Here is a 13,692-nt window from a genome sequence, read left to right as displayed (position 1 = left end):
CCTTCTCCAACACCACCTGTCAAAATTCTCATCTGTCCTTCAATGCTCCCCTCAAAGCCCAATACCCTTGTAGGCCCTTCATGATCCCCTATCCAAAATGTGTGCTCCCCATCTTTGAGTTCTCATGGTACCTTCTGTACATTTCTGACACTCGTCATGTTATACTTGAGGATCAAAGTAGATGGACGTCTTAGCCTCCCTCCTCAGCTATCAGAGAAAAGGGTCCCTTTCTTACCCATACTGGAGGCTCCTCATCTCTCCACCACAGCAGCTGCCTCATAGATAGGATGCTTTATACCAAGGGTGACCATACAATTCACTTTAATTTATTGTGCAAACTAGAACACCTTTGAAAGTGAAAGGAGCACAATTAATAATTATGCAGGGCTCCAAGTGAAATTGATATTGTCCTTGGCTACCTGGACATATGGTTATCTTTTTAAGCCAAATGAAGGCTCAAAGAGCAGGAATGCTGGTTGTATGGATGGACAGTGATCAGCATGAAGAAGTGGAAGAAAGAGCTTTCCTGTAGCTGGCATTGTTGGGGATGGTCCTACGGGGCAGGTGATCTCTGAGGTATGTCCAGAAGGTACAGATGGGATTCAAGAAGGTCCCATTAGACAGAGACAAGAAAAAATGGCACTATGGAAGGTTGGATGGTGGGAGCAAAGGTGGACTGCATTTGATACATTCAGGGAAAAGTGAGTGTGGTTTAAATTACGGTTGATGTTGGGGAGAAATAGGCAACATGGTTGGAAAGTGGAGTCGGAAAGAACTTGGCTAACACCAGCCTAGGTCTGGTCTTTACCCAGGAGGTAAGAACAAGCACCCATGTGTTTCTGAGCAGGAAAGAGACAAAGCTAATGTAGAATTTTAGGAGGATTCACCTGGTAGCTGTGTTTAGAGCAGGGAGAGGCTGAGGAGGGGGAGGCCATATGGGATCACTGGAAATAATTTCAGTGTAAGATGATAAGATATTAAAGGAAATATTGGTTACCAAAAAGAGTGAGTTGGGAAAACTTAAAGCAAAAGGTTAACAAGGCTTTGTGATCCACGGGGATCAGGGGTGGCTTTGGGTTATACTTTGCATAGGTTCTATCTGTTGGTATCGAGATTGAACTAAGAAAGTCAAGGGGCAGAGATAATTTGGAGAAAGAGGCTGAATTTAGATTTCCATATGTTGAGTGTGAGGTACCAGTGGCTCATGTAAATGGAAATGTCCAGTAGAGAGTCAGGGAGGAACACCTAGGAGGTGGGCAAGGTCAGGAACAGTGAGAAGGATTCGGGAGTCATCCACCTGCAGGAGGCCATAGGTGAAAGACAAAAAGGATGAGATGTCTGGGGCCAAACAGTAGGAAGAATAATGGCGATTATCAAGATGAGATCTCGGGGAAAGCCTGCGCTTAATGGAGAAGGGAAAGAGGAAGAAACTGAGGATTTGGGGGTGGGGGAGTTGGATGACACAGTCCTGAGGGCTAAAGGAAGCTTTGAGAGAGGTGCTTAATTGTGTCAAATTTTGCCGAAAGGTTGATAAGGATAGACTCGGTGAAAAATGACTGGCAACTGGATGACAGTCAAAATGAGAAATGTCTAAGGTAATGAACCAGAAATGGATTTCTCTGGCCAATGACATTGCCGGAGGCTGACAAAGGGGCATTGGTTAAATGTTGATGTGATATGTGTGTTTCTTTAAGGAGGACTTAAAGACAGAACAACCAAAAAGTCAGATAAAATTATAATATGAATGGTTCTTTTATTAATTTATTATTATTATTATTACTATTTTGAGACAGGGTCTCAGTCTGTCACCCAGGCTGGAATGCAGTGGCGCAATCACGGCTCACTGCAGCCTGGACCTCGTTGGGCTCAGGTGATCCTCCCACCTCAGCCTCTCGAGTCGCTGAGACTGTCTGTGCACAGCACCCTGCCTGGCTAACTTTTATATTTTTTAGTACAGATGGAGTTTTCCCATGTTGCCCAGGCTGGTCTTGAACTACTGAACTCAAGCGATTCTTCCACCTCAGCCTCCCAAAGTGCTGGGATTATAGGCATGAGCCACCACACTTGGCCTGAATGGTTGTTAACATTAACCAGGTTTGTGACCCAAGACCAAAGTACCAAAATGATAGTTACTAACCTGTGATACCTTTTTTCACCTATAAGGTAGCAATACTGGGCATAGAAGAAAGAGCTTTCCTTGATACAGATCCCATCATAATGATACCTGGGAAAATAAAGGCTGTCTTTAAATTTATGTCTAACTACTGACATGCTTTATGGAAAGCAGAAAACAGGCGAGCTAATGAAGACTTGGAGTTCTTCTCCAGGTTTTATCATTGGCTGCATTTCTCTGGAAAAGCTAATCCTTCAGTCTGACCAAGCTCTGTTATGTAGACAAGAAACTTCATACACTTTCACACATACCAGCCTTGAAATGGGCTTGTGGAGGCTCTCCTCTGCCTGCCTGATGCAGGACATGCTAATCTTAAGAGAGATGTGATAGGGAAAATCTCCTGTGCCCTGCCCTGCCCCCTCAACCACTGCCTCCCCTACCCCCTCCACCATTAATTTTTTCCAGGTGAAGGGAAAATGACACCAAGGTAGAGAAGAGCCTTCTCTGTAGCCCAGACTTTCCTCCGCTAAGCCCAGGGGACTATAGCAGCTTGTCCCGGCTTAAGACAAAATGTCTTCAAGTTAATTATTGCCCAGTATTAGGTTTGGCAAACACTTCCACTGTCTTCAATTCCTTGGTGAGTGGCAGCCCCCTTTCCTAATTTGGCTTCAGTGTCTTCTCACTGATTTCCCCTCGCAACTTAAAAGAAGCAACAAATAGCAATAATAATTGAGTGAAAATTATGACACAAGGCACCCAATAATGCTGGAATTTCTTTTCACATTAGATATACAACCTTCGGGCCGGGTGCGGTGGCTCACACCTGTAACCTCAGCTCTTTGGGAGTCTGAGGTGGGTGGATCACCTGAGGTCAGGAGTTTGAGACCAGCCTGGCCAACATGGGAAAACCCTGTCTTTACTAAAAATACAAAAAATTAGCCGGACTTGGTGACAGGTGCCTGTAATCCCAGCTACTCAGGAGGCTGAGGCAGGAGAATCACTTGAACCTGGGAAGTAGAGGTTGCAGTGAGCCATGATCATGCCATTGCACTCCAGACTAGGCGACAAGGGTGAAACTCCGTCTCAAAAAAAAAAAAAAAAAAAAAGAAAGGCAATATAGCTTCAGGACCGCACCTCCCAAACATAACTCAAATAGGCTGATTGGGTGAACACTGAAATTTTAGTTCAAAGGGTAGTTAAAACAGTTCCAAGGCTGGACATGGTGGCTCATGCCTATAATCTCAGTGCTTTGGGAGGCCGAAGTGGGAGGATCACTTGAGCCCAAGAGTTTGAGACCCACCTGGGCAATTTAGCAAAACCTCATCTCTAAAAACGTAAAAATTAGCCAGGCCTGGTGGAACACACCGGCAGTCCTAGCTACTCAGGAGGCTGAGGTGGGAGGACTGCTTGAGCCCAGGGTCTTGAGGCTGCAGTGAGCAATGATCGCACCATTGCACTCCAGCCTAGGCGACAGTTCCATTATTTGATGTGTGTTAATAATTTAAATATTTCAAGAATGAGAAATTTACCTTACTGTAGAACAGTAAAAATATATTGTAACCTTCATATTTTAACAAAATTCCGAAGAAAATATAGGCCAGTGTTTGGTTCTAGCACCAACTGAATGATTTCAGGCACTGCGAATTAATGTGACTGTGGACATTCTCTGGTAAGAGTTGTTATTTATAGTTTGTTTTGTTTTGCATTTTTTGTCATTTTGTGATTCCCCAAATCCTTGTTTTTAACACTTGAAATAAAACAAAAATTCTAAACCTACCTGGCACTTCCTCTAGTGCCCAGCCTCCGGGTGCCAAGGTCAGGAAAAACCAATCTCACAACCTAAAAGAATAAGCTAGATTTAAAGTTGCAACTTGAAAACTTAGAAACAAACTTCCAATTTTTTAATCTTACAATATTTAAATTATATTTCTATTTCCTCCTTCCTAATAAACAAACAATAAAGAAAATAAGTATAACAATAAAGTAATAACGTAACAATAAACAAAATAAATAGAAATGAAATTTTTTTGGGGAAAAAAAGACAAGTGTGAAAAGGAAAACATACCACTTAGAGGTCAGGCATGGTGGCTCCTGCCTGTAATCCCAACACTTTGGGAGGCTGAGGCAGACAAATCACTTGAGGTCAGGAGTTCAAGATCAGCCTGGCCAAAATGGTGAAACCCTGTTTCTCCAACCTGGTCTCTACTAAAAATACAAAGGCTGGGCATGGCGGCTCACGCCTGTAATTCCAGCACTTTGGGAGGCTGAGGCAGGTGGATCACGAAGTCAAGAGATCGAGACCATCCTGGCCAACATGGTGAAACTCCGTCTCTACTAAAAATACAAAACTTAGCTGGGCGTGGTGACGTGTGCCTGTAGTCCCAGCTGCTCGGGAGGCTGAGGCAGGGGAATTGCTTGAACCTGGGAGGTGGAGGTCGCAGTGAGCCAAGATCGCACCACTGCACTCCAACCTGGTGACAGAGCGAGACTCCGTCTCAAAACAAACAAACAAACAAACAAACGAACTTAGCCGGGTGTGGTGGCACACAGCTGTAGTCCCAGCTACTCTGGAGGCTGAGGCAGGAGAATCACTGGAACCAAGGAGGCGGAAGTTGCAGTGAGCCAAGATCATGCCACTGCAGTCCAACCTGGGTGACAGAGTGAGACTCTGTCTTTAAAAAAAAAAAAAAAAGAGGAAAAGAGAAAAAAAGAAAACATATCACTTGGAGAAAATGCCATTTAAATGTTGATGTTGGCCAGGCGTGGTGGCTGTAATCCCAGCACTTTGGGAGGCCACGGTGGACAGATCACCTGGGGTCAGGAGTTTGAGATCAGCCTGGCCAACATGGTGAAACCGTCTCTACTAAAAGTACAAAAATTAGCCAGCCGTGAACCCAGGAGGCAGAGGTTGCAGTGAGCCGAGAGTGCATCACACTCTAGCCTAGGCGACAAGTGTGAAACTCGGTCTCAAAAACAAAACAAAACAAAAAATCCTCAGTGTAATTTCTTCCAGTCTTTTTTTCAAAGCCCCAATATGTGTAAGTGTTCTGTTTCAAATTTAAAACCTGGCATCACGCAATTAGCATGTCTGCAGCTTTGCATTCTATTTTCTTCCCTCAACATTATGCCATGGACGTTTCCCCTTGTCATTAAACATTTTCTGGAAACAGGGAATTATGAACCATAGTTGTAATTGGTCTCACAGGGTGGCATCATAGTCCAACCTGTGAGAATGCTATAATTTTACCATTTTCCTCTTTTTCTAATGTGAGTCATTTTCACTTTTACTATCATTATTATTATACTTTTAAGTTCTCGGGTACATGTGCAGAACGTGCAAGTTTGTTATACAGGTATACGTGTGCCATGTTGGTTTGCTGCACCCATCAACTTGTCATTTACATTAGGTATTTCTCCTAATGCTGTCACTCCACAACCCCTAACCCCACGACAGGCCCCAGTGTGTGATGCTCCCCTCCCTGTGTCCATGTGTTCTCATTGTTCAATTCCCACCTCTGAGTGAGAACATGCAGTGTTTGGTTTTCTGTCCTTGTGATAGTTTGCTGAGAATGGTTTCCAGTGTCATCCATGTCCCTGTAAAGGTCATGAACTCATCCTTTTTTATGGCTGCATAGTATTCCATGGTGTATATGTGCCACATATATGTGCCTGGATTTTCTTAATCCAGGCTACCATTGATGGATTTATAATCCTTTGGGTATATACTCAGTAATGGGATCTCTGGGTCAAATGGTATTTTGAGTTCTATTTCCAGTCTTATCATTGATGGATTTATAATCCTTTGGGTATATACTCAGTAATGGGATCTCTGGGTCAAATGGTATTTCTAGTTCTAGATCCTTGAGGAAGCACAACACTGTCTTCCACAATGGCTGAACTAATTTACACTCCCACCAACAGTGTAAAAATGTTCCTATTTCTCCACATCCTCTCCAGCATCTGTTGTTTCCTGACTTTTTAATGATCACCATTCTAATAGGTGTGAGACGGTACCTCATTGTGGTTTTGATTTGCATTTCCCTGATGACCAGTGATGAGCATTTTTTCATGTCTGTTGGCTGCATAAATGTCTTCTTTTGAGAAGTGTCTGTTCATATCGTTTGCCCACTTTTTGATTTTTTTTTTTCTTGTAAATTTGTTTAAGTTCTTTGTAGATTCTGGCTATTAGCCCTTTGTCAGATGGATAGATTGTAAAAATTTTCTCCCATTCTGTAGGTTGCCTCTTCACTCTGATGATGGTTTCTTTTGCTGTGCAGAAGCTCTTTAGTTTAATTAGATCGCATTTGTCTATTTTGGCTTTTGTTGCCATTGCTTTTGGTGTTTTAGTCATGAAGTCTTTGCCCATGCCTATGTCCTGAATGGTATTGCCTAGGTTTTCTTCAAGGGTTTTTAATCGTTTTAGGTCTTACATATAAGTGTTTAATCCATCTTAATTTTTATATAAGGTGTAAGGAAGGGATCCAGTTTCAGCTTTCTATATATGATTAGCCAGTTTTCCCAGCACCATTTATTAAATAGGGAATCCTTTCCTCATTGCTGGTTTTTGTCAGGTTTGTCAAAGATCAGATGGTTGTAGATGTGTGGTGTTATTTCTGAGGGCTCTGTTCTGTTCCATTGGTCTATATATCTGTTTTGGTACAAGTACCATGCTCTTTTGGTTCCTGTAGCCTCGTAATATAATTTGAAGTCAGGTAGCATGATGTCTCCAGCTTTGTTCTTTTTGCTTAGGATTGTCTTGGCTATGCGGGCTCCTTTTTGGTTCCATACGAACTTTAGTTTTTTCCAATTCTGTGAAGAAAGTCATTGGTAGCTTGGTGGGGATGGCATTAAATCTATAAATTACCTTGGGCAGTATGGCCATTTTCACGATATTGATCCTTCCTATCTATGAGCATGGAATATTCTTCCATTTGTTTGTGTCCCCTTTTATTTCGCTGAGCAGTGGTTTGTAGTTCTCCTTGAAGAGGTCCTTCACATCCCTTGTAAGTTGGATTCCTAGGTATTTTATTCTCTTTGTAGCAATTGTGAATGGGAGTTCACTCATGATTTGGCTCTCTGTTTGTCTGTTATTGGTGTGTAACAATGCTTGTAATTTTTGCACATTGATTTTGTATCCTGAGACTTTGCTGAAGTTGCTTATCAGCTTAAGGAGATTTTGGGCTGAGAAGATGGGGTTTTCTAAACATACAATCATGTCATCTGCAAATATATAATTTGACTTCCTCTTTTCCTAATTGAATACCCTTTATTTCTTTCTCTTGCCTGATTGCCCTGGCCAGAACTTCCAACACTATGTTGAATAGGAGTAGTACGAGAGGGCATCCTTGTCTTGTGCTGCTTTTCAAAGAGAATGCTTCCAGTTTTTGCCCATTCAGTATGATACTGGCTGTGGGTTTGTCATAAATAGCTCTTATTATTTTGAGATATGTTCCATCAATACCTAGTTTATTGAGAATTTTTAGCATGAAGGGCTATTGAATTTTGTTGAAGGCCTTTTCTGCATCCATTGAGATAATCATGTGGTTTTTGTCATTGGTTGTTTATGTGATGGATTACATTTATTGATTTGAGTATCTTGAACCAGCCTTACATCCCAGGGATGAAGCCGACTTGATCGTGGTGGATAAGCTTTTTGATGTGCTGCTAGATTTGGTTTGACAGTATTTTGTTGAGGATTTTCGCATTGACGTTCATCAGGGATATTGGTCTAAAATTCTCTTCTTTTGTTGTGTCTCTGCCAGGCTTTGGTATCAGGATGATGTTGGCCTCATAAAATAGTTAGGGAGGATTCCCTCTTTTCCTATTGATTGGAATAGTTTCAGAAGGAATGGTACCAGCTCCTCTTTGTACCTCTGGTAGAATTAGGCTGTGAATCCGTATGGTCCTGGACTTTTATTGGTCAGTAGGCTATTAATTATTGCCTCAATTTCACAACCTGTTATTGGTCTATTCAGAGATTCAACTTCTTCCTGGTTTAGTCTTGGGAGAGTGTATATGTCCAGAAATTTATCCATTTCTTCTAGATTTTTTAGTTTATTTGAGTAGAGGTGTTTATACTATTCTCTAATGGTAGTTTGTATTTCTGTGGGATCAGTGGTGATATCCCCTTTATCATTGTTTATGGCATCTATTTGATTCTTCTCTCTTTTCTTCTTTATTAGTCTTGCTAGTGGTCTACCAATTTTGTTGATCTTTTCAAACACCCAGCTCCTGGATTCACTGATTTTTTGAGGGTATTTTTGCGCCTCTATCTCCTTCAGTTCTGCTCTCATCTTAGAAATTTCTTGCCTTCTGCTAACTTTTGAATTTGTTTGCTCTTGTTTCTCTAGTTATTTTAATTGTGATGTTAGGGTGTTGATTTTAGATCTTTCCTGCTTTCTCTTGTGGGCATTTAGTGCTATAAATTTCCCTCTACACACTGCTTTAAATGTGTCCCAAAGATTCTGGTACGTTGTGTCTTTGTTCTCATTGGTTTCAAAGAACATCTTCATTTCTGCCTCCATTTCATTATTTAACCAGTAGTCATTCAGGAGCAGGCTGTTCAGTTTCCATGTAGTTGCGTGGTTTTGAGTGAGTTTCTTAATCCTGAGTTCTAATTTGATTGCACTGTGATCTGAGACAGTTTGTTGTGATTTCTGTTCTTTTACATTTGCTGAGGAGTGCTTTACTTCCAATTATGTGGCAATTTTAGAGTAAGTGTGATGTGGTGCTGAGAAAAATGTATATTCTGTTGATTTGGGCAGGAGAGTTCTGTAGGTGTCTATTAGGTCTGTTTGGTGCAGGGCTGAGTTCAGGTCCTGGATATCCTTGTTAATCTTCTGTCTTGTTTATCTGTCTAATATTGACAGTGGGGTGTTAAAGTCTCCCATTATTATTGTGTGGGAATCTAAGTCTCTTTGTAGGTCTCTAAGGACTTGCTTTATGAATCTGGGTGCTCCTGTATTGGGTGCATATATATTTAGGATAGTTAACTCTTCTTGCTGAATTGACCCCTTTACCATTATGTAATGGCCTTCTTTGTCTCTTTTGATCTTTGTTGGTTTCAAGTCTGTCTTCTGAGACTAGGATTGCAACCCCAGCTTTTTTTGCTTTACATTTGCTTGGTAGATCCTCCTCCATCCCCTTATTTTGAGCCTATGTGCGTCTCTGCACGTGAGATGGGTCTCCTGAATACAGCATGCTGATGGGCCTTGACTCTTTATCCAATTTGCCAGTCTGTGTCTTTTAATTGGGGCATTTAGCCCATTGACATTTAAGGGTAATATTGTTATGTGTGAATTTCATCCTGTCATCATGATGTTCGCTGGTTACTTTACCATTAATTGATGCAGTTCTTCCTAGCATCGACAGTCTTTACAATTTGGCATATTTTTGCAGTGACTGGTTTTCTTTCCACATTTAGTGCTTCCTTCAGGAGCTCTTGTAAGGCAGGCCTGGTGGTGACAAAATCTCTCAGCATTTGCTTGTCTGTAAAGGATTTTATTTCTCCTCCACTTATGAAGCTGAGTTTGGCTGGATATGAAATTATGGGTTGAAAATTCTTTTCTTTAAGAGTGTTAAATATTGGCCCCCACTCTCTTCTGGCTTGTGGGGTTTCTGCCAAGACATCCAGTTAGTATGATGGGCTTCCCTTTGTGGGTAACTCGACCTTTCTCTCTGGCTGCCCTTAACACTTTTTCCTTCATTTCAACTTTGGTGAATTTGACAATTATGTGTCTTGGGGTTGCTCTTCTTGAAGAGCATCTTTGTGGTGTACTCTGTATTTCCTGGATTTGAATGTTGGCCTGCCTTGCTAGGTTGGGGAAGGTCTCCTGGATAATATCCTGAAGTGTGTTTTCTAACTTGGTTTCATTCTCCCCATTACTTTCAGGTACACCAATCAAACGTAGGTTTGGTCTTTTCACATAGTCCCATATTTCTTGAAGGCTTTGTTAACTTCTTGTTACTCTTTTTTCTCTAATCTTTTCTCTTTATTTCATTAATTTGATCTTCAATCATTGATATCCTTTCTTCCACTTGATCAAATCAGCTATTGAAGCTTGTACATGCGTCACAAATTTCTTGTGCCATGGTTTTCAGCTCCATCAGGTCATTTAAGGTTTTGTCTACACTGTTTATTCTAGCTAGCCATTCGTCTAACCTTTTTCAAGGTTTTTAGCTTCCTTGCAATGGGTTCAAGCATCCTCCTTTAGCTCGGAGAGGTTTGTTATTATCAACCTTCTGAAGCCTACTTCTGTCAACTTGTCCAAGTTATTCTCTGTCCAGTTTTGTTCCATTGCTGGCGAGGAGCTGTGATCCTTTGGAGAAGAGGCACTCTGGTTTTTGGAATTTTGAGTGTTTCTGCTTTGGTTTTTTCCCCATCTTTGTGGTTTTATCTACCTTTGGTCTTTGATGGTGGTGATGTTGGTGACCTATAGATGGGGTTTTGGTGTGGATGTCCTTTTTGTTGTTGATGTTATTCCTTTCTGTTTGTGAGTTTTCCTTCTAATAGTCAGGCCCCTCAGCTGCAGGTGTGTTGGAGTTTGCTGGAGGTCCACTCCAGACCCTGTTTGCCTGGGTATCACCAGTGGAGGCTGCAGAACAGCAAATATTGCAGAACAGCAAGTAATGCTGCCTGATCCTTCCTCTGGAAGCTTTGTTCCAGAGGGTCACCCGACATATGAGGTGTCTGTTGGCCCCAACTGGGAGGTGTCTCTCAGTCAGGCTACACGGGGGTCAGGGACCCACTTGAGGAGGCAGTCTGTCCATTCTCAGAGCTTGAATGCTGTGCTGGGAGAACCACTGCTCTCTTCAGAGCTGTCAGACAGGGACATTTAAGTATGCAGAAGTTGTCTGCTGCCTTTTGTTCAGCTATGTCCTGCCCAGAGGTGGAGTCTACAGAGGCAGTAGGTCCTGTTGAGCTGCAGCGGGCTCCACCCAGTTCAAGCTTCCTGGCTGCTTTACCTACTCAAGCCTCAGTAATGGTGGATGCCCCTTCTCCCCCGACACCTGGCTGCAGCCTCACCTTGAAGGTCGATCTCAGACTGCTGCTGTGTTAGCAGGGAGCAAGGCTCTGTGGACATGGGACCAGCTGGGCCCGGCATGGGAGGGAATCTCCTGGTCTGCCAGTTGCTAAGACCTTGGGAAAAGTGCAGTACTTGGGCAGGAGTGAACCATTTTTCCAGGTACAGTCTGTCATGGCTTCCCTTGGCTAGGAAAGGGATATCCCCCGACATCCTGCGTTTCCCAGGTGAGGCGACACCCCACGCTGCTTCAGCTCACCCTCCATGGGCTGCACCCACTGTCCAACCAGTCCCATTGAGATGAACCAGGAACCTCAGTTGGAAATGCAAAAATCACCCGTCTTCTGCGTCAATCTCGCTGGGAACTGCAGACCGGAGCTGTTCCTATTTAGCCATCTTGGAAGCCAGATCCCATTTTCACTTTTTATTATCCATTTGTTTGCCTAATTTGTTTTCACTTTCTGGGTTTCGCTAGTGAATGCTATCTTGTTTATCAGTACTTTGTTAGAGAGCCATGAAATTACACTTACGATCAGTAGAAATCTGGTCTAGTTTCTGATTCAAAGAGGTTCATGACAAGAACGGCATCCATGACATGCGTGTTGAGCGTGGAAATCTTGGATCATCATGAAATTACAAAACACAGCAGGGAAGCCATGCTGTTTGGAGCTGTCAAGTAATTATTTGTTCTTTTTCTATACGCCGTCCATAATCATTCAGCCCTCACTTCTGCCTGGTTTCATGTTGCATCCCCCCCCCCTTTTTTTTTTTTAATTAGCTCCCAAGCAGTGGGATTCGATGGAAATGTGAACCATTTTTCCTCTTTTCTGGCTCCAGGTCCTACCTCTTCCTGCAGGAAGCCCACGTAAGCCGGGATGAGGAGGCAAGACAAAAGAGCAGAGTGGGCAAGTTTGACACAATTAACACCTTGGTCATGCCTCCAAATGTGGTGGGTCTTTCAGGGAAGGAGAACCAAAATGTACAGGAGAAAAATGACAGGCGACAAAAGGGAAAGTCAGCCAAATCTAAATGCAGAATTAGAGGCTAGAAATTCCTGTTGTCAATAAGAGATTCTGACAATTTCATCTCCTCTAACTTAAGAAAATCATTGAAAAGCCTTCCTATATGTTTAGTTGCAAAGCAAAATCAAGACACACATTTTAAGTACCTAAAATTATGAGAAAGTAGGCAGCAGGCTCAGATTCTAGCCCTGAGAAATAATCGGGTGTTTGGGAGAGAAAAGCAGAAGTAAAGTGCCTGATTGTCGGGCAACATAATACTCTGTACATTTAATAATACTGAGTCACCCCAACCCCAGACTATCCTGTGATTTCATTTTAATATAGAAAGCAAATACAACACAGTTAAAATGAAAAAATCAACTGGGATAACTTGCAGAAAATATAATTAAGTTAAAAATTATATCCTGAATATAGACAGAATTCAAACAAATCAATAGGAAATACACCCCAATAGAAAATGGTCTGGTGGTAACATGTACACACAATATACACATGACCAAAGCACATGCAAAAGTGCTCACCTTATAATCCAATAAATGCAAGTAGAAACAGCTAATTCTAGTTTTTACCCAACAAGTTTTCTGGGGTAGGAATGTTATGAATTTGTGTTAAGAACACCATGAATTATCATCAGGGATGGGAACTGACTGCAAGTGTTTACAGTGGGTTGCAAAAAGCAATTTAGCAGGCCATATGTGAGGATCTATCCTAAAAAAATGATCAGATATGGATGGGGACTTACAGTGTTTAAAACAGAGGAAAATTATAGACAACCTATATTTCCAATAAGGGATATGGTTAGGCTGGACACGGTGGCTCACACCTGTAATCCTAGCACTTTGGGAGGCCAACGCGGGTGCATTGCTTAAGCCCAGGGGTCCAAGACCAGACTGGGCAACTTGGCAAAACCCTGTCTCTACAAACGAACAAAACAAAGGTAGCCAGGTGTGGTGGCACACGTGTAGTCCCAGCTACTTGGGAGGCTGAAGTGGGAGGCTTGCTTGAGCCCAGGAGGCAGATGTTGCAGTGAGCTGAGATCATACCACTGTATTCCAGCCTAAGTGATAGAGCAACACTCTACCTCAAAAAAAGGGGGGATATGCTTAAATTATGGTACACCCCCCAAAATATTTCACAGCTATTATACAAGATGCACTTGAAAATATCTTAATGTGAAAATGTTTATGGTATTTGAGGCAAAAAGAATGATAAAAGTATTTCTTGGGTGCTTTCCACGTCCCAGGACTGTTTTATTCTCTTTACATGTGTTTCTCATTCATCTCTTAAAAGAACCTCATGGGGTAGGTACTATTATTAATATTACTATTATTAATATCCTCACTTTACATATGATGAAGTGGAAACAAGATGGTTATCTTACCCAGGGTTACAGTCTAAGAAGTTCCATTCCAGACTTGGTGCTGTTAAAAATTTTATCATGTTACCTGATGGCTATCTGTCTCTGCCTGCCTGTGTCTATCTACCTATTTATCAGTTATTTTCATTCAAGTGAAGAGTTTGTCAAAAGGAGTCC

General features: G+C 42.1%; 1 protein-coding gene across 5 annotated transcripts in view; it reads right to left on the bottom strand.

Annotated features, from left to right (window-relative positions):
- The window catches only part of RFX8 (RFX family member 8, lacking RFX DNA binding domain), a 77,764-nt gene that overhangs the window by 52,531 nt on the left and 11,541 nt on the right, over window positions 1-13,692 (bottom strand). For 3 of the 5 annotated variants that reach the window (XM_031934188.1, XM_031934190.1, XM_023211506.1), the window contains 2 exons: window positions 3,891-3,952; window positions 2,138-2,224 (listed from right to left, as the gene is read on the bottom strand). The exons of the other annotated variants lie outside the window; for them this stretch is intronic. Coding sequence is in view for 1 of the 3 variants with exons in the window: in XM_023211506.1 (XP_023067274.1) it covers window positions 2,138-2,224; window positions 3,891-3,952 (149 nt within the window). In the remaining 2 variants the exon portion in view is untranslated. The remainder of the gene's footprint in view (window positions 1-2,137; window positions 2,225-3,890; window positions 3,953-13,692) is intronic. 5 annotated transcript variants of the gene reach the window in all.

This window comes from Piliocolobus tephrosceles, chromosome 15 (assembly GCF_002776525.5).
Source record: "Piliocolobus tephrosceles isolate RC106 chromosome 15, ASM277652v3, whole genome shotgun sequence".
NCBI lineage: Eukaryota > Metazoa > Chordata > Mammalia > Primates > Cercopithecidae > Piliocolobus > Piliocolobus tephrosceles.
Note: the sequence above shows the minus strand (reverse complement) of the source record. Positions and strands in the feature narration are given on the sequence as shown.